The 25041-nt window shown below is 41.4% G+C and overlaps 1 protein-coding gene and 1 pseudogene across 1 annotated transcript in view; both read left to right on the top strand.

The window, feature by feature from the left end:
• Window positions 1-25041, top strand: part of ANKRD55 (ankyrin repeat domain 55) — a 102222-nt gene that overhangs the window by 23110 nt on the left and 54071 nt on the right. Inside the window, exons 2-4 of the mRNA XM_019930032.3 lie at window positions 7199-7321; window positions 14136-14266; window positions 17990-18099. Coding sequence (XP_019785591.1) covers window positions 7199-7321; window positions 14136-14266; window positions 17990-18099 — 364 coding nt within the window. The remainder of the gene's footprint in view (window positions 1-7198; window positions 7322-14135; window positions 14267-17989; window positions 18100-25041) is intronic.
• On the top strand, window positions 3134-3948 carry LOC101333881 (small ribosomal subunit protein eS4, X isoform-like; annotated as a pseudogene).

Genomic DNA, 25041 nt, shown 5'->3' with positions numbered 1-25041 from the left:
TACTCTTCTGTCATTCTCACCCACTGCTATTTCTAACTGCTGGAATTTCACATAAAAGTTTAACCATAAACTTGGCTAAAAGCTCTTTGAAAAATAATCCTGTTTACAGTAGCATCAAAAAGAATAAAATACTTAGGAATAAAATTAACCAAGAAGGCAAAAGACTTATACACTGAAAACTACAAAACATTTTTGAAAGAAATTAAAGAAGACACCAATAAATGGAAAGATGTCTTGTGTTTCATGGATTGAAAGACAATATTGTTAAGATGTCAGTACTACCCAAAGAGATTTACAGATTTGATGCAACCCCTAACAAAATCCCAGTGATGTTTTTGCAGAAATATAAAAATCCATCCTAAAATTCATATGGAATTTCAAGGGACCCAGATAGCCAAAAAAAAATCTTACAAAAGAAGAACAAAGTTGGAGGTCTCACACTTCCTGATTTCAAACCATACTACAAAGCTACAGCAATCAAAACAGTGTAGTACTGGCATAAAGACAAACATATAGATCCATGGAATAGAACTGGGAGTCTAGAAATAATCTCATATATCTATGGTCAACGTAGGGGTCAACTGAGGAGTCAACAAGGGCGCCAAGACCATTCAATGGGGGAAGAATTGTCTTTTCAACAATAGTGCAGAAACAACTGGACAGCCACATGCAAAATGACTCAAAATGGATCAACGATCTAGTCATAAGACCTAAAACTATAAAACTCTTAGAAGAAAACATAGTGGGGGGCTTCCCTGGTGGTGTGGTGGTTGAGAGTCTGCCTGCCGATGCAGGGGACACAGGTTCGTCCTGGTCCGAGAAGATCCCACATGCCGCGAAGCGGCTGGGCCCGTGAGCCATGGCCGCTGAGCCTGCGCGTCCAGAACCTGTGCTCCGCAACGAGAGAGGCCACAACAGTGAGAGGCCCGCATACTGCAAAAAAAAAAAAAAAAACCATAGGAGGAAAGCTTCATGACATTGAATTTGGCGATAGAGTAAGTCCCCTACATACGACCTTCAAGTTACAAACTTTCAAAAATGCACATGTGAGTTTGCATGTCCAATCATGTAAGTTAGTTCACATGTCTGGCTCACATTGTCACATGTGTGCATCCTCTACAAGTGGTTGTGCTTTTGTGTACCATACAGTACTGTATAAAGTTCAGTAGTACAGCATCCTTATTGCAAGCCCAGGATGTCTGGAAGCAAGCGTAAAAGCAGTGGTGATGTAGCTGGTACTACTGTACTTTTCAAGGTACTATACTGTAAGATTAAAAATGTCTTCATTATTTTTTGTTTGTTTTTTATGTATTATTTGTGTGAAAAGTACTGTAAACCTATTACAGTACAGTACCGTATAGCCAATTGTGTTTGTTGGGTACCTAGGTTAGTTTTGTTGGACTTACAAACAAATTGCACTTACAAACACACTCTCAGAACAGAACTTGTTCATATGTAGTGGGCTTACTATAATTTCTTAGATGTGATGTCAAAAGCACAGACAGCAAAAGGTAGACAAATTGAACTACATCAAAGTTAAATGCTTTTGTACATCGATACTATCAACAGAGCGATAAGGTAACCCACAGAATGGGAGAAAATGTATACAAATTATATATCTAATATAGAGTTAATATCTAGAATATATAAAGAATTTCTACAACTTAACAGAAAAACAAACAATGGGCAAAGGGAGCTTCCCTGGTGGCGCAGTGGTTGAGAATCTGCCTGCTAATGCAGGGGACATGGGTTCGAGCTCTGGTCTGGGAGGATCCCACATGCCACGGAGCAACTGGGCCCGTGAGCCACAACTACTGAGCCTGTGCATCTGGAGCCTGTGCTCCGCAACAAGAGAGGCCGCCATAGTGAGAGGCCCGTGCACCGCGATGAAGAGTGACCCCTGCTTGCCACAACTAGAGAAAGCCTTCACACAGAAACGAAGACACAACACAGCAAAAATTAATTAATTAATTAATTAACTCCTACCCCCACAACATCTAAAAAAAAAAAAAAAAAATGGGCAAAGGACTTAGACATTTCTCCAAAGAAGATATACGGATGGCCAAAAAGCACACAAAAAGATGCTCAGCATCACTAATCATAGGGAAATGCAAATCAAAACCACAAGATATCACTTCACACCCATTAGGCTAGCTATTATTACAACAAACACACACAAGAAGCAAAAACAGGAAATAAAAGTGTTGGTAAGGACATGGGGAAATTGGAACCCTTGTGCATTGTTGGTAAGAATATAAAATGTTGCAGCCACATTGGAAAACAGTACAGTGGTTCCTTAAAAAATTAAAAATAGAATTATCATGTGATCCAGCAATTTCACTTCTAAGTATATACTCGAAAGAGTCTGCAAGAGTTATTTGTATACCGATGTTTGCAGCAGCATTATTCACAATAGCCAAAAGGTGGCAACAACCCAAGTGTCCATCAGTAGATGAATGAATAAACAAAATGTGGTACATACATACAACAGATTATCATTCAACCTTTAAAAAGAAGGAAATTCTGACACATGCTACAATGTGGATGAATCTCGAGGACATTATGCTAAGTGAAATAAGCCAGTAACAAAAGGACAAATACTATTGATTCCACTTAAATGAGATATCTAGAGTGGTCAGATTCATAGAGACAGAAAATGGAATGGTGGTTTCCAGGAGATGGAGGGGAGGGAGGAATGGGGAGTTTTTGTCTAATGGAAACAGAGTTTGAGTTTTAGAAGCTGAAAAGGGTTCTGGAGATGAATAGTGGTGATGGTTGCACAACAGTGTGAAGGTACATCAAGGCACTGAACTCTACACTTAAAAGTGGTTAAAATGGCATATGTTATGTATATTTACCACGGTTTTATAAATTTAAAAAACAAAACAAAACAAAAAAAACCTCTTCAAATATCTGAAGGCAACCATCATGACCACACAGAGTAATCTTCAGAGTGAACAGATCTGTTTCCTTCCACTGTTCATCAGGTGACATGAAGTCCAGTCATACTCTGGTCACTCTCCTCGGAATGTTCTCCAGCTACCTATAGCCCATTTAATCCATGGTCCATAGACCTCAACATAACACTGACCAGTTAAGAATGGAAAAAAAAACTCTTTCCGTGCCTAGCACAGCCATGGCTCGTGGTCCTAAGAAGCACCTGAGGCGCGTAGCAGCTCCAAAGCATTGGATGCTGGATAAACTGACTGGTGTGTTTGCTCCTCATCCATCTACCGGTCCCCACAAGCTGAGGGAATGTCTCCCCCTAATTATTTTCCTAAGGAACAGACTTAAATATGCCCTAATAGGAGATAAAGTAAAGAAGATCTGCATGCAGCGTTTCATTAAGATTGATGGCAAGGTCCGCACTGATATAACCTACCCTGCTGGTTTTATGGATGTCATCAGCATTGACAAGACTGGAGAGAATTTTCATCTGATCTATGACACCAAGGGTCACTTTGCTGTTCATCATATTACACCTGAGGAGGCCAAGTATAAGTTATGCGAAGTGAGAAAGATCTTTGTGGGGACAAAAGGAATCCCTCATCTGGTGACCCATGATGCTCGCACCATCCGCTACCCTGATCCCCTCATCAAGGTGAATGATACCATTCAAATTGATTTGGAGACTGGCAAGATTACTGATTTCATCTAATTTGACACTGGTAACCTGTGCGTAGTGACTGGAGGTGCTAACCTGGGAAGAATTGATGGGATCACTAACCGGGAGAGACATCCTGGTTCTTTTGATGTAGTTCATGTGAAAGATGCCAACGGCAATAGCTTTGCCACCCGGCTCTCCAACATTTTTGTTATTGGCAAAGGCAACAAAGCATGGATCTCTCTTCCTCGTGGAAAGGGTGTCCGCCTTACCATTGCTGAGGAGAGAGACGAGAGACTGGCAGCCAAACAGAGCAGTGGATAAAATGATCTCTAAGTGACGTGATTGGGAAAGTCTTTGTACTTAGAGATAATACTACATAATTAAAAGCCTCTTTAGTGTTAAAAAAAAAAAAGAATGGAAAAAGCCTATTATCTCTATTAGTCTCATTACTAGACTATTATTACTGCAGCCAGAGATCTACTAGTTCACTGTCACACTGTTAATTCCTATAGTGTTAATTGCCCAACTAAATCCCTAAATGCTTTTTAATGTGCCACCACTAAAACCTTCTGTTAGTTAGAACTCTTGCAGTGATTAAAAAGAAAAACAAACACATAAAATCTATGCAAACTGACTCAAGCAAAAAAAGAAATTTATTGGGACATGTAAATGTTCCAGAAATGGTGCTGGCTTAAGGTATGGCTTGATTCAGGAATTCAAATGATGTCATCAGGTCTCAATTATTTCTTTCTCTTAGCACAGCTCTGCTCTTCTTGTGTTGTCTTCATTCATAAGCTCTCCACCCATAAGATGTCCCCCCCATAACTCCCAGTTTCATGGGTGGTAGAACAAAACTTGTTCCCAGCACTCCCCAAATATCCAAAATATCATTGCCTTTTATGGGCTCTGATTGAGGCACATCCCTGAACCAATATCTGTGGCCAGGATAATGCTGGTGCTGAATGGCTAGTTCTAGGTCACATGTTCTGGCCCTGAGCAGGAATGTCGTCAACCGCCTGTGCTGAAAGTGGAGAGGAAGTGGTCCCTAGAGAATAATCAGGTTAAGGTCACCAGCAGGATGAGGGGATATTGAGGAACGAAAACTACAGGTTCAACCACCCTTCACTTAGTTCAACTGGATATTTCACAGACTAAATGTTTATCCCTATTAAATACAATGTTATTAGAATCCTTCTGGCAAGTTGTTTGGAATTCTGATTCTGTCAGGCAATACATTCCTTGTTTCTCTCAGCTGTATGTACTCTACAGTCTGATGAATGTGCCTTACAGATTTTATTGCACTCAGTAATGAACAGGTTATAAAAACGTTTATATATGTTATATGAAGACGTTGTATAAGATATAAACAGGCTATAAACACAGCATACCTTGAACCCCAGCATACCTCATACCTCAGCATACCTTGTACCACAGCATACCTCAGTACCTCACTTCAGTACTTCTGAAGTGACATCACCAGCATCTATGGATGTGGTCATACAACCAGATACCAGGCCCACCTTTGTGCCTGGGTCTGGGCCCTATTTCTTGTGTCCAAAGATATTGTGAGCAATATTCACAAAATGTCTAGACTCCTGGGGGAGTTTCTAATAGAGAGTGAACGTTCTATACAATCTATGGATCTTTTAGCTAGCCATCATTAAAGAGACCTTTTCCTCTACATGTCCCAGATTTCAAATGCTCTCTAAATTTGCACACTATCAGAAAAAAAAAATGGTAACAGCAGTAGTACCAAAGTATATACAGCATTAACTACACACTATGCCCTGTCCTAAGAGCGCATAGGATTAAGTATTAATTCATTTACTCCTCACAGCAACCTTATGAGATGCATGGTGGTCATCATCATCATCTCCATTTTAAAGACAAGGAAACTAAGGCCCAGAGAGGGTAACTGGCCCAAATTTACACAGCTAATTAGTACAAACTAGGAATTGAACCCTAGTGGTGTGGCTCCAGGGTCCTTACACTCACACAGAAGTGGCATTTGCCTTTCACATCCCTCACTGCTCACCTCCAGCCCTCAGACAAATGTAAAGGTGAGAAGGCTTTAAAAGCAACAGCTACAGTAACAAACCTATCATGGATAAATTAGCGAGCAGCTACTCACTTTACAATGGAGTTTGTTGTTGTAAGTGAATCATTTTTAACGACAGGCTTCTCCTGGGACAGGTCAACTGGTTAAAAAGTCATTGGTGACTTCCCAGAAATACTGGGACTGAGAAACAAAGCCCAACCCTTCCCAACCAAAGGGTTAGGACCACTGCCAACTAAAGATCAATTAGAACTGTAAAATATCTCTAGCATAATGCCTACACTAGTAGAAAAACGCAATTTTAAAAACTTTTCTCGTACACATATATTTTCCCTGAACCATGGCCATGTGTGGGAGAAATTAAGTAGAGGGGCTTGGCCCAGCACCTCACAAGGGGTGTTCCTGTAAACAAAGCTTATCTCCCAGCCCTTCCATTGCTCCCCTGGGGTCACTTGACCCACAGTTCTCTTGTCACCTTTGGTAATACTATTAGTTGGTTCAATCATGCACAAAGGTATGATACAGGTGGCGACCAAATTCAAAGGACCTGCATACAGCTGTTTCTTCTGGGAACACCGTGTCATGAAACCTCAGATGGTTCAAATGAAGGGCTTCTGTGAAGGGACTACATACAGAGATGAGCAGGGTTGAAAGGACAATGTTTGTTACCACAGGGAGCCCAGTGAGGGCTGGTTCTGGGGAGGAGGACCCGCCTGGTGGGAGAGAAGCAGCTACTGCTAGACCCTGAACTAGGGGAAAGCAGGAGGAAATGCCCCATCTCTCTTCTCCTCACCACTCTCCTACCAGTGCCTCCCATGGACACTGAGGGCCAGGGGGCCTGGGTGATGTGGTCATCAAGGTTAGCCTTCAGGGTTCAGAGCAAGAGGGAAAGGGTAGAGAGTCCAACTAGAGAACAGAGAATAAGGAGCACAATATCTCCTTCAAAGGTGAGTAAACTGGGCTTCCCTGGTGGCGCAGTGGTTGAGACTCCGCCTGCTGATGCAGGGGACATGGGTTCGTGCCCCGGTCCGGGAAGATCCCACATGCCGTGGAGCGGCTGGGCCCGCGAGCCATGACCGCTGAGCCTGTGCGTCCGGAGCCTGTGCTCTGCAATGGGAGAGGCCACAACAGTGAGAGGCCCACATACCGCAAAAAAAAAAAAAAAAAGTGGGTAAACTGAGTCATTGAAAGGGAAAGTAACATATTTCAGATCAAAAAAGAAACCCAGAACCAAGATAAGGGCTCCACTTCCCAATCTGGTCTCACTGATTTCAAATACTTGGAGAGAATCATTAAATCTCAGAGGACACCTAATCCCTCAGGCTCCTTCCCAATACATGGTGATGTTACAGCCCACAGTGGCCCACCTTTCTTCAGAAGTGGTAAGGTGCATGTGATCAGGATGACTCAGCCTTCTGCCTGGATTCACCAGAGAGATTTTCATGAATCACTTGTGTGGGTGACGCTTTGGGTGTTGTTATTCTTTCAGTGAATTCTCTCCACACAGTAAGTTTGTCTCTGTTTGATTCATGAAGGTGATTCATCTGAAGAAGTTGACCTGACCATGGTTTATCAGGCAGCATCTAACGGAGATGTCAATGCTTTGACTGCCGTGATTCGGGAAGACCCTTCCATCCTAGAATGCTGTGACAGTGAAGGTGAGCTATTTATGCATTTTGAATCCTGCAGAATGTTCTGATCTATCCTTTTAGAGATGGCCTCCAGAGGTGAACAATGTTAATAAAATTATATTTGACAAGCTACTTTGATACTGGAGGGTCAAGGAATATCCTACCTGTAGCCGTGTGCAGGTTCCTCAGTATTTTATTTAATGAGAGTCATGGACACAAATCTTCAAATTCTTTTACATCACCTCTTCTCATGAAGTTATTTGGTTTGAGTTTGTCTTCAACTTATTTGTATGAGTGACTAAAGTAGATAGGCCAATTAGTTGAAGTTAGAAAACGGGTATGAAAAGAGGAGGCTATTTTTGGTAGCAGTGGATGTTGGGAAAGTACGGCTATTAAAGCCAGAGAGCAAGGACTTCTGCTTCTGGGAAGATGGAGTAGAAGGAGTACTTTTTGCTTTATTCCTTCTGCGAAATACAACTAAAACTCCTGGACATGGTATATAGCATAAACATAAGAACATTTTGGAAGGTGGAGAGGCAATGACAGACTAGCTAGTACCATGGGACCCAAGGAATGACATAGTGGTGAGTTTCCTGGGCTTCCTTTTTGCCTCATACTTCCCAGACTTGGAGCTGAAGAAGCTGACAACATAGGAATGCCAGTGGACAGAGGTCAAAAAAGCCCCCAACAGAAGCCTGCTCTCTAGCCAAAGAGCAAGAAAGGGACTGCATAGCAAGACAGAAAACTTTTAGACAATAATGAGTCTACTCCATCAAACACTACCACCAAAAAAACCAAAAAACTATGACCCCAACCCCACTCATTCCAGCAAAGACCAAGTGTGGATCCTGGGCCTCCACCTTCACATGGTAATGAAGTCTCCATATCCCCACTGCTGAGGCAGTGTCAGAGGAATCCTTCTTGAGAATTAGGACTCTCACCACCACACAGTAATGAAGAGTCTTCTCCCTTAGATGTCAATGAAGACTAAGTAGGGGACTTAGACTTCTAATCCCACCTGGCAATAATGAAGTGGCACCCGCCCCCCTTCACTTACCCTTTGGAGCAGTATCAGAGAAAACCAGCTAAAATGGAGGATTTAAGTAAGATTTAGACAACTTATAATGCAATACCCCAAATATCCAAGTTTCGGTAGAAAATCACTTGACATACCAAGTATCAGTAAGACCTCAAACTGAATGGAAAAAGACAATAGATGCCAACACTGAGATGACAGATGTTAGAATTATCTGGCAAAGATCTTCAAGTAGCCATGAAAAAATGCTTCAATGAGCAATTACAAATATGCTCAAAACAAATGAAAAAATAGAAAGGCTCAGCAAAGAAATACAGATATAAAGAAGAACCAAATGGAAAATTTTAAAACTGAAAAATACAGTAATTACAATTAAAAACTCTATGGCTAAGCTCAGTAGCAGAATGAGGAAGCAGAGGAAAGGATCAATTAACTCGAAAATAGAACAATAGAAATGAAACAAATCTGAACAACTGAAAGAAAACAGACTGAATGAAGATGAAGACAAAGAAGATGAAGACAAAGAAGAACAAGGAGAAGAAAAAGGGGGAGGAGGAGAAGAGGAAGAAGTGGCAGCCTCAAGGACCTATGGAACTATAACAAAGGATTTAGCATCGGTTTCCCTATCCTAGTATTTCTAGGAAGTCATTAATGATTTTTAACCAGTTGACCTGTCCCAAGAGGAGCTTGGGATTCCCTTATCATGACAATAAAATGTTTTGTAAAGTGTGTGGGTGCTCCCTAATTTATCCATGGTAGTTTTTTGTTCGTTTGTTTTTTAAAGCAGAATTATCTGTACATCTGCCTTGGGGTTAGAAGTTGGGAATGAGAAGAGTCAAAGGTTAAACACCACTTGTGTGATAAATACAAGAGTCAGACTGATTGCATTCAATCCTGGCTTGTACTAACTGATTATGAATGGAAACAAAGATACAACATATCAAAATTTGTGGCACATATCTAAAGCGATGCTAAGAGGGAAATTTATGGCACTAAATACATTCATTAGAAAAGAGGAAAAGTATTGGTCAATAATCTAAGTTCTCACCTCAAGAACCTAGAAAAAGTAGAGTAAAATAAACCCAAAGCAAACAGAAGGAAAGAAGTAATAAAGAGAAGAATAGAAATCAATGAAATTGAAAACAGAAAATAGAGAATACCAATGAAACAAGAAACTAATTCTTTGAAAAGATCAATAAAATTGACAAACCTCTAGCAATAATGACAAAAAGAAAATGTAAGAAGACACAAATTATCACTATCAGGAATGACCCTGCAGATAATAAGAAAATACAACAAGCCACTCTGCACACATAATTTGAGTATTTAGATGAAATGGATCAATTCCTCAAAAAAGATAAACTACCACAGTTCATCCAATAGGAAACATTATTTGAATAGTCCTATAACTATTAAGGAACTTAAATTCATAATTTTAAAATTCCCAGAAACAGACATCATCAGGCCTAGATGATTCCACTGGAAACTTCTACAAACTTTTAAATAAAATTCATATCAACTCTGCATAATCTCTTCCAGAAAAGATACGAGGAGGAAACTTTTCCTGGTTATGATTATGAAGCTAGTATTACTCTGATATCAAAATGTGACAAAGATGATACAAAAACTGAACCTACAGACCAATACTCCACATGAATACGGATACAGACATCCTTAGCAAATATCAGCAAATAGAATTCAGTAATATATAAAACTAATTATATACCATGACCAAGTGTGATTTGTTCTAGGAACGTAAGTCTATTTCAGTACTTGAAACTCAATCTGTGTAATCCATCATATTAACCAGCTACAGAAGAAAAATCACATGATCTTATCAGTGGATGCAGAAAAAGCATTTGACAAAACTTAGCACACATTCATGATTAAAAACTCTCAGAAAATAGGGATAGAGGGGAACTTCCTCAATTTGATAAAGCGTATCTACAAAAAAACTCTAGAGCTAACATTTTACTTACTGGTGAAAGACTGAATGCTTTGCCCCTAAGATGGGCAACAAAGCAAAAAGGCCCTCTCTCCCTCATATTCAGCGTAGTACTTAGCCAGTGCAAAAAGGCAAGAAAAGGAAATAAAAAATGAAAAGCATACATATTGAAAAAGAAAAAGAAAACGGTTCGTTTTTTGCACAGCTTAATTGTCTACATAGAATATCCTAAGGAACCTACCAAAAACTCCTGCAACTAGTGAGTTGAGCAAGGTCACAGGACACAAGATCAATACACAAAAACAAATTTATTTCTATATATTAGAAATGAACACATGGACACCAAAATTAAAACCACAATACCAAGTAAAATCACTCGATAAAGAATATTTAGGTGTGAATAAAACAAAATACATGCAAGACTTCTATACTGTAAACTATAAAATGCTGATGAAAGAAATCAAAGATCTAAATAAATGGAGAGACATACCATGTTCACGGATTAGAATATTCAATATAGTAAACATGCAGTGCTCCCCAAATTCTTATACAGGTTTAATGCAATTTCTATCAGACTCCAGCAAGATTTTTTTTTTTTGTGGATATAGACAAGATTATCTAAAATTTATATAGAAAGCAAAGAAACTAAGATAGTTAAAACAATTTTGAAAAAGAAGAATAAAGTGGGGGCTTCCCTGGTGGCGCAGTGGTTGAGAGTCTGCCTGCTGATGCAGGGGACACAGGTTCGTGCCCCGGTCCGGGAAGATCCCACATGCCGCGGAGTGGCTAGGCCCGTGAGCCATGGCCGCTGAGCCTGCGCGTCCGGAGCCTGTGCTCAGCAACGGGAGAGGCCACAACAGTGAGAGGCCCGCGTACCAAAAAAAAAAAAAAAAAAGAATAAAGTGGGAGAGAATCAGTCTACCCAATTTCAAGGCTTACTATATAGCTACAGAAATCAAGACTATGTAGTATGGGCTGACGGATAGACACATAGATCGGTGGGAAAGAACAGAGAACTCAGACTCACACAAATATGCTCAACTGATATTTGACAAAGGTGCAAATGTAATTTAGTGGAAGAAAGCCTCTTCAACAAATGGTGCTGGAGCAATTCAACACCCGTAAGCAAAATATAAATAAATAAAGAGGAAGGGAGGGAAGGAGGGAGGGAGGGAAGAAGGAGGGAAGGAAGGAAAGGAAGGAAGGAAAGAAGGGAGGGAGGGAGAGAGGGAGGGAGGAAGGAAGGGGGAGGGAGGGAGGGAAATAAGGGAAAAGAGGGAGAGGGAAAGAGAGAAGAGAAGAAAGAGAAGGGGAGAGAGAGAAAAAAATTTTGCCACTATTTAAGACAGAGCACTTCATTGATGCTTTTACCCAGTACAGACGCCTGGAAGAATATTAGAAGGGAGAAATTTGGAGAGAAACTGGTTTGCTGGCTGCAATCTTTCAATAAGAACAGTAGTCCTGGAATTTATCCATTCTCAGGGATCACTGAGGTCATAGTTCGCAGTTCACCTGGAGAAGAATTATAACCTCTACATGAATCTCCAATCAAAAGACATCTAAACAAGTCTCAGCTGGGAAAGGGATATGTCTTACATTGGTTTCTTCATCTGAAGGAGTGTGAAGCACCTACCTGGATTCTGCCTCAGCAGTATGGCTTGTTCCAACAGCCCTGCGAAGTTAATCAGAATGTGTAATTTCATCTCTGTTTTTACTCAGGAAGAAAACACACAAAAACCAAATGTGGCCTATATTGACTCCAAAAACAGAAAAGTATTTCAGTAAAAGTGGCCACTTTTAGCAAGGATTTGTACAACCCAAGGCTAGGCTACCATCACTGCCCTATATCACTTACCACCTCCAATAAATGTGTGCTGCACCTGTCTGCCTGGCTGGCATTGCTTTCCAAAGGTACTTCCAGATTCTGCATTGTTCAAACCAAGTCAGGATAAACCTGCCTGTTATGTCCCAAATTATGGTGATTCCTAAGGTAGTAATAAGCAAATTTTATGATCTGCACAAAATGTTTTAATCAACCAATTACAGCAAAATTACAGAAGATTTAATAGGGTGTGAAAAATACATAGTTTATATAAATGTAGCAACAATCATCATCTCTCTTCAGCTCAACAGCTGAGTTTGTGTTGAGGGTAGTTCATCTGCAAAGAGCATAATAAATGAACAGGAAAATAAAGTCTACTCATAAATTTTACAAATCAAACATTTTTTTCATAACATGTTATATTTATTTTATTTTTTTAACATCTTTATTGGAGTATAATTGCTTTACAATGGTGTGTTACTTTCTGCTGTATAACAAAGTGAATCAGCTATACATATGCATATATCCCCATATCCCCTCCCTCTTCCGTCTCCCTCCCACCCTCCCTATTCCACCCCTTTAGGTGGTCACAAAGCACCGAGCTGATCTCCCTGTGCTATGCGGCTGCTTCCCACTAGCTATCTATTTTACATTTGGTAGTGTATATATGTCCATGCCACTGTCTCACTTCGTCCCAGCTTACCCTTCCCCCTCCCCGTGTCCTCAAGTCCATTCTCTATGTCTGTGTCTTTATTCCTGTCCTGCCCCTAGGTTCATCAGACCCTTTTTTTTTTAGTTTCCATATATATGTGTTAGCATATGGTATTTGTTTTTCTCTTTCTGACTTACTTCACTCTGTATGACAGACTCTAGGTCCATCCACCTCACTACAAATAACTCAATTTCATTTCTTTTCATGGCTGAGTAATATTCCATTGTATATATGTGCCACATCTTCTTTATCCATTCAACTGTCGATGGACACTTAGGTTGCTTCCATGACCTGGCTATTGTAAATAGAGCTGCAATGAACATTGTGGTACATGACTCTTTTTGAATTTTGGTTTTCTCAGGGTATATGCCCAGTAGTGGGATTGCTGGGTCATATGGTAGTTCTATTTGTAGTTTTTTAAGAACCTCCATGCTGTTCTCCATAGTGGCTGTATCAATTTACATTCCCACCAACAGTGCAAAAGGGTTCCCTTTTCTCCACACCCTCTCCAGCAGTTATTGTTTGTAAATTTTTTGATGATGGCCATTCTGACTGGTATGAGGTGATACCTCATTGTAGTTTTGATTTGCATTTCTCTAATGATTAGTGATGTTGAGCATCTTTTCATGTGTTTGTTGGCAGTCTGTATCTCTTCTTTGGAGAAATGTCTATTTAGGTCTTCTGCCCAATTTTGGATTGGGTTGTTTGTTTTTTTGATACTGAGCTGCATGAACTGCTTGTGTATTTTGGAGATAAATCTTTTGTCAGTTGCTTTGTTTGCAAATATTTTCTCCCATTCTGAGGGTTGTCTTTTCATCTTGTTTATGGTTTCCTTTGCTGTGCAAAAGCTTTTAAGTTTCATTAGGTCCCATTTGTTTATTTTTGTTTTTATTTCCATTACTCTAGGAGTTGGGTCAAAAAGGATCTTGCTGTGATTTATGTCAAAGAGTGTTCTTCCTGTGTTTTCCTCTAAGAGTTTGATAGTGCCTGGCCTTACATTTAGGTCTTTAATCCATTTTGAGTTTATTTTTGTGTATGGTGTTAGGAAGTGTTCTAATTTCATTCTTTTACATGTAGCTGTCCAGTTTTCCCAGCACCACTTATTGAAGAGGCTGTCTTTTCTCCATTGTATATTCTTGCCTCTTTTATCAAAGATAAGGTGACCATATGTGCGTGGGTTTATCTCTGGACTTTTTATCCTGTTCCATTGATCTATGTTTCTGTTTTTGTGCCAGTACCATGCTGTCTTGATTACTGTAGCTTTGTAGTATAGTCTGAAGTCACAAGTCAAACATTCTTAAAAGCTTTTGAAATGTCTCGTTCTAGGATGTACACCCTTAATGCACGCGGTTTCTGGACGTCAAGTGGACACAGTGAAGCTGCTGTTGAAGATGGGAGCCAATATTAACATGCAGGACGCTTATGGCCGCACAAGTCTATGCCTGGCAACCTATCTGGTACCAACTGTGTCTGTGGTGTCTGTCAAAGAGTGGGGTGGACTAAATGTGTTGTTATGGGGCCCCACTTGCAGAAGAGTGTTCTTAGATTTGTGCAGCTGGCCAACAGAAATAGAACTTAAAAGTTTTGCTTTAATAATGTCCAACATTTATATAATGACTTAGAGTTGGTTTCATGGATTGAAGTCATTTTGGATCTTCCTAACAATCCTCTAAGTTAGAGGTGATATTGCCATGAGAGAAATATTCTTTTCCATCTTAATTGCATCAGAATTTCCCTTGGGGCATTTCTCAGCACAGTTGGTACTCCTTCTACGAATGCCCTCTGTTAATACCCTCAGTGGGTGGTAACACTTGAAGCTGCAGTTAACCTCTTTGGGGTAGGATTAGTTGAGTGGAAGCTGAAGGATGAGCAAAGTAGAGAACAATGAGAACTGGGAAGAGTGGTGGGTAGGGAGTAGGGGAGAAATACCAGTCTCTTAAGGACAACACCAAGCATAGGATTCAACCCACAATCAGCGCCTAACCTAAAAATTACATAGAGCCAGTCCTCAACACGAGATTTCAGTCTGGCATTTCCCAATATTAGCACAAGCTTGGTAAAGCCTTACTGAAAATCTTCAAACCTCTCTCCTCTCAAATCTTCCCTGTAATCCTTTCGGGAGACTCCAAAGCTATCTTGAGTCCAAGTCAAACAAGTCCTCCTTGTTGCCACACGAAGGTCATCATTCTCCCTCCTCTCCAACGTGGCTCCTGCAGATCTTCATCATAACCACTGTTGCTGCCGATGCAGCTTCTTGCATTTGCTATTGCTGCCCATTGACAGTGGTGGATTCACCCACAGTGTCCTGAAGCTGCCCTGGACAAGTAGAACACTTCCCTTCCCCAAACACTACACCTTCCTGCTTGCAATAAAGCATTGCCCAGTCCTCACAGAGATTTTCTTTAGACACTACTCTTTCATTTCTTATTTGCATGCCCTCTTTCTCTAGGACTCACACATGAAACTGGGAAGAATTTTTCAAAGTGTTGGGGTGCTTGTTTCAAATGTGGGTTCCTGGATTACACCCTAGACCTCCTGAGTCAGACACTCTGGGAGCAGGACAGGGGTTATGGGTGGAGAGAGAAGTGCCTGCACGTTAAACAAATCTCCCCAACAATTTTTATGCCCATTCAAGTTTGAAACACACTGATCTGTGAGTACTAGGTGAAGTCCAGTGTCTCAGACAGACTTATGATGGCCTTTCCAGTCCTCCTCCCTTCTGGCACATGCCCTAATAACTGGTCTTGCTGTAGGGATTTTTGGTGTCTGAGATGAGGATCAGGGGATGGAGGAAGGGAATAGAGATGGTTTCTAAATTTAACTGCCAATAGCATACAGAATAGAGTGAAACCAAGCTACACTTCTTTCAAAATTCTAAAATTCAAAATTTCAAATTTCTTGGGCTAGGTAGCACTTAAGGGACTGGGAAGAAGTTCTCCTCTAGATCACAGTGAATAGTGAGCCTAGCGAGGTGCCACCGTTGCATACAACTCTTTCTAGGAGCGCATTCTAAGGAGCTGCATAGGGAAGTATGCCGGCATGACAGCATGGGCATTACCCTCTTACTGTTGACCCCACCTCTGTCTGGCAGCCCAAAGCAGGGCCCCTCACTGGCTCTCCTGAGGATCCCTGGGAAGGTGAGAGTAGGTGGTATCTTAGTGATTACACAGTGAAGCCCGCCACTCCCTCTGGCAATGTTTGTATTCAAGTATTAAAGAGGAACTAGGCAAAGGGAGCACTCAGAAACTGTCTCAGTCACAGCTTCAAGCTCAGTATACAAATAAACTTACCATAGATGTGTGATCCTAGGCAAATTTCTTCACCTCCTTATGCCTCTTCCTCATTTGTAAAATGTAGTAAAAATAATACCCTAAGTTTATCACTGTTGAAGGAGAACCACATGCAGAATCACCCAGAACATAGTAGGTCCAAAACATATTTGTTGGTTCTGAATAGTGACCATGGGTTTCAGATGAAGTCAATGGTTTTCTGATTTCTTTTCTGAAGAAAAGAAAGAAAACCACATACACCCATAGTTCCAGGAAATGTTGCAAAATGATAAAAATGTTTCAAACCCTTCCACATCAGAAGATTTGTTTTTCAAAAACTAAAACTTTGGCCACTCAAAAATTTGGCAACTCTGAAATTTGTCCAGCATGCCTTTCTTTTGGATCTCCTGGCCATATTTTTCCCTTTTAATCAGAAAACTTGATGACGGGCATTAGGAACTAAAACCAGATTTAATACATTAGTAAAATATGAAAATTATTTGCTTCTACTTAAGACAGATATTATTGGTCAGTTCTACAAAGCCACATTCAATTTTAGAACCTATGAATTTTAATGTGCTTTTGTAGAAAGATTTTTTTTGCAGACTTTGCAGAACCAAAAGGTCTTTTCTGATGATTATCTTTTTTTCTCCATGCATTTAGTAACATTTTTATTGCTTCCAGTACTGCATGGGAAAATCTTCAGTAATCCTTCTCTTGTTACTGGGTAATCTTGAGGCTTAACTACACAAGAATGGAAGAAGGCAGGAAAAAATAGAGCTTTATTATGTTATTCTTCAAAATAATAACTTCAGTTACTCATAAGTTATTATTATACTCATATACTTCATATAAGTATACTTATATACTTCATTTACTTATAAGTTTACTTTTAATTAGGTGAGTAACCCAAATGATTCTGGATGAATGTAGGAGGTGTTCTCCTTGGCATGTGAGCCAAACTCAGTTATCAGCAGGGTTGGGTCATTTACTTAAAGTATTAACAAACAGAAAGGGAGGACTAGCCTGCAGTTATATTTTCCCTTTGAAACAGGAGAGACAGTGGAGAAATGACCCAGCTGTAAGTGCTAACCAAGGAGGGACAAGCATCAGATGTGGCAATATCAGGTCTCAATCTGGTGAATTAGTAGACAACAGGGAGTTCAAAGGAAGTTTCTTGGGGAATTCATAGGGGGATAAAACACAACAATGGCGAGCCCTTAGAGGGTGCTGGTGACAGCCCCATATTCAGCAGCAGGAAGATCAGTCAACAGGGTGGCAGGGTCCCAGCCATTGGAGTAGGGCTTAGTTTAGAATTCCAGGCATCAGGAAGGGGACTGACTAGAATAAGCAAGATATTATCTTTGTGGTTACTAGAAAAAGAACTTGGAAAAGAGGACGAAGGACCATTTATCAGATATAGATGAATTGAGGCATCGAGTGGAGGCTGTGACTCAAGAATGACATAGGAGCCCAGTTTTGGAATTGGACAGTGACATCCAGGTCAGACCATTGACGAGCATGATTTGGAGCTAAGCCCATAGAATCAGGGTCTAGAGCTGATTAATCACCCCCATCACATTGCCACATTTGGCTCTAGGAACTGGCTATAAAAGTGGAATGCCAGCAAGTGGCCCTAGAAATGGGGAGGCAGACGCAGAAGAGTCTAGGAATCAGTCTGCATCTTACAGGGTAAAGGTCTCAGAAGACTCAGGAATCCACACCTCAAGACCTTCAGCCCTCTGTTGTCTAAATGGGAGTTATGGTCCTTAACCAACCACTTCAGGTCCAGTAGAACATGTTTTTAGCCAAACCAAAGAAGAAAGGGAAAGAAAACTGGAGAAAGTTTGTTGGACTCTGTTACTATGTTATGCGAGATTGTGTTATATAACGATGCTCTTGCTTTTCCAGGGTTGGCTGGAAGGCTGTGTGAGTCTACTAAGAAATGGTGCCAAGCACAATATCCCTGATAAAAATGGCCGTCTGCCACTGCACGCTGCCACCGCTGAGCCCGATGTGAGGTACGTAGCCAGGTTCACACGACGCTCAAGTTGGGAGGCACCCAACTTGGATTAGAAGGTCACCTAATCCAATCCATGTGGCAAATAAAAACAAAATCCATCCATTTTTTTGGTGTTTGCAGCAGACAGGACCCCATCTCAGTGAATCAAAATATCCTGGAACAATCTCAACTCTAGTCTCAATCCCAATTTTATTTCGATAAAACCCTTGTCTCCTAGTCTCTGATTTAAGAAGAAATGCTGTTTGTCATCATCTGAATTTCTTATATTCATTCATTCAGTTAATCAGTCAATTATTAACTCAATAACTATTTATTGAGTGCTTATTATGGACCAACCACCGCTCTAGGCCCTAGAGTTCCCCAGTGGGCAAGCCAGTGTCTCTGACCTCACAGAGCTTACTTTCTAGTGCAGGAGTTAAGTGGCACACTAGTAAACAAATCAATAGGATAATTTCAAATAGTGATGAGTGTTGTGATGGAAACAAAACAGGGTAAGGGAAGGTTAATGTATGAACCCAGAGTCATGCCAACATTTATGGGCTGGAAGGAGGCAAAGACCCAGCAAAGGAGACTGAGACAGGGGGACCAGTGGGTGAGAAGGCAAACCAGAAGTGTGAGCTGCTGGAGACCATGCAAAGAAAGCCCTCAAGTAGTTGGATGATTGAGGTCACCTTTTTGTAAGACGATTGAGCAACAAAGGAAAAAGCTTTGCCCAGACCAAGTGTAGCTACCCCAGGCCTCTGTATCCAAGTGGCCTGGGTCCCCAGTCTTTCGAAAGCCCCTCCTGGCAGCTTGATGACAGCACACTTCGCACTGTGGAATCAGCAAGGTTCCGTTCCAGGCACTTCCTGAACCTCTGCTGACAGAGCAGGCCTCTGACAGGAACTTCACACTCCCCAGAGCTAGGCTGCAGGCCAGCAGCACGGTGGGTGCATTCTGCTGCCTCCTTCAGACCCTGTGTTCAGAAGTAAACTGAAGCCATGCGGGGGTTGAGGAGACCAAGGCCCCTTCCAGGTTGAGAGGTAATAGGATTTCTTCATTTCAGTCTGTTTACACTAAAGTTAAAGGACTTGGGAAATTCCAGGACTATTCCCAACCAAGCCTTGCCTCTTATTATCATTGGATCATATCCAGGAATAATAGAAAACTAGGATTTACTCAAAGCCCAACAAAACAAGGAAGTTTAGAGAAGAAACAGCAATCCCAGAGCTAACAATCAGTAGACATCATAAAAAGATGACTACCTTTTGATGAAAAAAGAGTGACTTTTCTAGACAACCCACAAAAATATTTAGTCACAAAATCATACTGTCTTCCCAAGAGTAATCTTTAGAAAATACATTTTAAACGTACCTTTTAAGACTCTTCTGCCCCAATTTACTCCACTTAGATGATTTTTACCTGCCTCACTCAGAGTAGTCATTTCAAAATCTGCCTGATTCTGGAAAATGAACACCTGCTTTAGTTATGGTAATCATAGCTGTTGTAACAAATAAAACCCAAAGCTTCAGCGTTTTAACATAATAAAAGTTTAGTCCAATATATGTTTCCTGGATGGGGGCAGGGAGCCTCCCCTCCACAGGTAATTCAGGGATGCAAGCTTGTGGCTTCATCATCTCCTAGCATCACAGAATCCTTTTTGTTTGGCCTGCAGATAGGGTAAGAGGAGCTTAGATAAGCCTTACTTATTTCTTTAAAATCTCAGCCTGTGAATGACACAGTTCACTTCTGCTCACATTCCATTAATAAGGATGAGTCATTTGGCCATAAAGAGCGGTGGGGAATATAGTCCCTGACCAAGAATCCACCTTCTGGTGATGATTCCAATCCAAGAAAGGGGGACAAGAATTTTGGTGAAAACCTGGCTCTGCCGTTAAACCATTGCACCTGAGGGGTGAACTAAGCCTCGGCAGTCAGAATCGCACTCAGGATCAATTTGGTCAATAGATTTGGGTCATCATCTGAAATCACTACAATAATATATTGAAAACTAAGTGTACTTCCTCTTTTGTGGACTTATTAGACTATTTCTTATTATGCCCAGCAGTGCCCCTAGACTCTAGGATTTACATTACATCACTATAACTGAGATAACACAGAGCTGTGGCTTCCCCTTCTCATGAAATTGTCCCAAATGACCCAGTCACCACCTTAGGAAGAGCTGAAGCCAGAAAAATAAACATCCTCTGTGTGCTGATTATATAGTTTTATTGTCCTAAATGGACAGTTAGCTGATTCTGGAAGATAAAATCTGCTTTTGTTATGGTAATGCTAGCTGCTGTAACTAGTAAAACCCAAAGGTTAAGATTAAATATTCCAAAACCAAAATTATCATACCTGTTAAATGTTCTCCGAAAATGAATTGGGTTAAACCTTAACAACTGTCGACTGAAAAAAAAAAAAAAAAAAAGGCACAACGTGAGAGTTGTGAGTTAAGTTTTATTTGGGGCAAAATGAGGACTTATAGCCCAGAAGAGAGCATTTCAGATAGCTCTGAGCAACTGCTGCAAAGGGGTAGGGGGGAAGGTCAGTATATATGTGATTTTAGTGAAGGGGGAGTACGTGCAGTCCAGCACACGGTTTTGCAGAAGGTTGCTGCTGGTCACGAGGAGCAGACGTCACCATGAAAGATTTTAGTGCTTTTCTAGATATGAGGAGATGCAAGAATTGGGCTCATAAAATCTTCTCCTGAAAACATCTAACTATCTGAAGGCCCGTTCTACCAGTTTTTCCCACAGCACAGAGTGCCTCATTCCTGATCTCCACCCTGAACTCCTTTCAGGGGGTGTTGAAGGTCAGCAGTCTCAGCAGCTTGTGATTTCATCCTTGTAGGGATAGATGGCAAGTGCCAACCTTTAGTTTGACACAACCCATGTAGCAAATCAACTGGCTTTGTTACCTAGAGAACATTTCAAAACTAGCTTGTTTGAAAGGATTCCTTATGGAATCACATTGCTTAAAATTAGATATTTTATCATTGTTTTACTGAGAAATTTTATGGCCGTGGCAGAGTTTGATAACATCGGCATTAAATCCTTCAAGCCGAAACTAACCGCACCAGAGAAGTTGGACTTCAGTTGCCCATTTGTTTGTGTGTCTGCATGAACTCAGAATCGTTTTCTGAGAAAAAAAGTTCTTGGTCTGTCTTATGGGCACTTTCTAATCCTAAAATCATAACGCAGAAGGGAGTGACCTTCCATTAGGCCATGCATACCTGTTTGACTATTTAATTTTCCTAAGTGAATACAACTTTAGGCCAGCTTGTCTGACCATTAAAGCATATAGGTCTGTAGTTACAAAAAGGATGACGATGACAAACAGCACTCATTGTTTATCATGTTCTGAGCAAAGTTCTTAGTGCTTTCCACGTGCTATCTCATCTAATCTTTACCACACCTCTATGTGATAGGTAATATTTCTATCCCCATTTTATAGATGAGAAAACTAAGGCATCAAGAAGAAAACTAATTGCATACTGCATGTGTGAAGATAAGTAACCTGTCCAATGGGTCTGCTGTGCTCCTGGAGTCCACTGCTGTGGACTTGTTGAATTTACTTTAATGGCCACATTTTATCATTAAGCCCTCAGTCTACACTGAGAGGCCTTATAAGAAACAGCCATACAAAACTCCTTATTGTCTGATTGTCAGGACATTTTTTTTTTTGTTACAGTGTCCAAAAAAATCTTTTCTGAAAAACCACAAGAAAAATTTCTACTAAAGGAGGAATTCCTGTGCTTCTCCTGATAAATTATTTTTTATTTTTACTATGTGGACACTGTGACTTATGATCATGTTTCTCTCTTTACATATTTAGAAAACTCAAAGCCCAATTTGTGTCTCACCTCTGGCATGCACATAGGACCATAATTATGTGTTCTTTATCCTGCCCTCATTTTCTCTTTGCCTAGTGTTTTCGCCTGTGATTTTGTTTTACTATATGTATCTGAAAACCACCTAAATTCCTGTTTTTGGATTGAGGTAAAGGGTGGCCAGGAGTGCCAGCTCAGGAGTCAGACTGACTGAGTATGAATCTGGCTCCGTATCTTATAGACCACATTATCTTGGGCAAGTTAACATGTCAAGGTTCAGCTAGCTTTCTTTTCTAGAAAGTAGGAATAATACAGTACTTACCTCATAGGTAAGTAGGCAAAAGTAAATGAGAAAATATGTGGAAAGCACTGAACACTGTCAATTGCCCATGTTCAGTAAGTGTTAGTGGTGATGATGAGGGTGATGTTATCGATGATGATGGAAGATAGAAATAAAGTACCGTAGATCAGCACTAAAGAATGAAACCCTGCTACCCTGAAACCCTGCTACCCTGAAACCCTGCTGGCCACCCACCAGCTCTCACACTGGCCTTCTTCACCTTAGCACACACAGGTCCACAAAAAATATATCTGCACACACAGGTGCGTGCCCACACAGTCCTGCACCCACTGACATGAGCACACGTTTACTGCGAAGGTCATCAGGGTATGAACAGCGCTCCCATTTGTATTAACCTTGGGACATTGTAGAGCATTGCAAGATTTTAGAACCCAATGAACATTAGACTGAACCATTCAGTGTACATGCATCTATATTTTTCCTCTAATCATAAGCATATGTACCAGCCACTTTGTGGCCTTGTACTCAGGTATTCATACTCCTTTTAAAATCCACTAACTCCTATATTTCCAAACAGCACACTCCTTCCACTCGGTGCTTGCTGGAGACTATTTAGAGTGAAGTCTCAAACTGAAGCTGCTTATAAACAAGCCAAGGGGACACTTCAGTTAGCCCTTTGCCTCCAGAGAAATTTTGGTTCTCTGATGGAAACAACTCACTAGCAAACCAACCAGTGGCAATATACAGCCTTAGCTAAGCTGCATCTCTGTGGGAAATCTAAGCTGCTGCCGGGATGAAGGACCTATAATTAAGAACACGAAGGCAAGCTGGATGTACAAAAGCAAAGGAGCACAGGTTTCCTCTCACGAGTCCCCTTCCTGCTTTGAATGCTCTGCTTCTCGGCAGGTCCGAGTTTTCTCCCTTTCAGCTCCCCATTGCTTTTCTTGCTTCCTTGGCTGGGACATTCAGAGGGCGTCCATGTGAAAGAGGGGGCATGATCATTAAGACAGAGCTCCAAAGAGCACGCAGTTGTGTTTGTACAACACTGCGCATGCTAGAGTTGCAAGGCGAGCAGCGCTTTCCTCTGAAAGCAGCCACAGAGCTCTCTGAAAGTCTTTTTTATGGTCTCCATGGTTACCAGCAGATTTTTTTTTTTTTTTTTTTTTCCTGCCAGAGTGCCAGCAGCTCTGCCTCTTTTCATTGCTCTTGACTACTGCCAGAGGGAGGAAGGAAATCATTTCTTTGGGGTCCTATTCTCTAGTTTCCAGGTGATGCATTCTAACCTGCAGTGGATGTTTCAGGCAGCTTCAGGGACAGGAGAGCAGATGACTGGCTTGGGGACCCTTTTTCCCAGCCATCCCTGGGCTGAGCCCCCTCCAGGACTGTGAGCCCAAGGGGCCAGCAAAACAGAGAAGCTCAAGGAGACAACCCTCCCCCCTTTCCTGGATACATCTAGCTGAGCTCTCTCTGGCCTACCAGTCACCTAATGGCAATCACAGGACCCCAGAATATAAAGCGTAGGAGCCTTTTAAGAAATTAATCATTATATAGAATTTATTATAGTATGTAAAGTCCATGTTAAGTGCTTTATATGCTTTGACCCATTTAAAGTTACAACAAATCTTTAAGAAGTAGGGTTGTTATGTTTATTTTACAGATAAGAAAATGTAGGCACTGAGAGTTTTATACCTTGTCCAAGGTCTGACTGATTGGTGAGGGAGCAGGGCTTCTAATAGAGGCAGTCTGGCTCCAGCCTCCGTGCTCTTATCACTCACCACTCTGCCTGTCTGGGAAAGCTCCTGCTGGGGACCTGTGCCTGCTGTCCTGGCAGCTGGGATGAGGTGAGCCTTATGCTGTGGCCTGGAGATCTGAGAGCAGAGTTTTAGCTGGTGCTAATAGGAAATTGGGCTGGGGGGTCATGGGAGAAATACTCCTGGGTCACCTTAGCACAAAACAGGAGCTCTGAGAAAACAAAACTAAGAGGTCTGCAAGTCCGCTGTTAATTAAGACAGATGTGGGACAAGTATCTTGCAGATGACCTCTGAACCACGGAACAGGATAGAAGCACAAGGCTGGAAAGCAGACACCTGGTTTCTAGTCCAGGCTGGACAACCAGGGCAACGTGTGATGGCCTTGGCAAGTAGTGTAGTGCATCAGGTCATTTGCTCTCATAAAATGAGAGAAAGAGAGAGAGAGAATACTCATCTGTAAATTTGTACCAGCTTTAAAGATCGATGAGTCTCGGTGACCTAGGAGTCAAATGGAGGAAAGCAGTGTAGATTGGCATATGTCACTCAGGGTCGTGACAGGGAAGACATGAAATAGTAAGCGAGATGACTAAGAAAGTTTAATGAAAGACTATTTGAAATTAACCGGCAAGAGATGGTGACAGTCTGCCACCCCCACGCCCCTCCAAAAGCAGGAAAATGTTCCTCCCCTAGGCCACAAGAGGTGAGGAAGGAAGCTGTTACTGGAAACCTGCTGAGAGCTGGGCGGTAGTTGTAGTGTAGGAGAGGGGCCACCTGGCAGGAGCCAAGACCTTTAGTAGAGATAAAAAATCATTGTCAGAAAGGAAAGTGGCTTCTCTCCTTCCTCCTGCTGGTTCTCCCACTAACCAAACCCAGTGGGAGGTCAGAGGGCAGGGGACCTGGATGATGAATTATTGGAGGTCAGCCTCAGAGTAGGACACTGCAGGGCAGAGACTGGGTCTGAGAGACAAACAGAGGACTATCCAGCACAGGCTCACCCTGTGACCCTTGGAGGCTCACCCAGGATGTGAGAAGAGGTCTTGATCTCCCCACCCCCATTCTCATCTGGTTAGAGCCAAC

Source organism: Tursiops truncatus, chromosome 3 (assembly GCF_011762595.2).
Source record: "Tursiops truncatus isolate mTurTru1 chromosome 3, mTurTru1.mat.Y, whole genome shotgun sequence".
NCBI classification, from domain to species: Eukaryota; Metazoa; Chordata; class Mammalia; order Artiodactyla; family Delphinidae; genus Tursiops; species Tursiops truncatus.
This window is presented reverse-complemented; position numbering and strand designations above follow the sequence as displayed.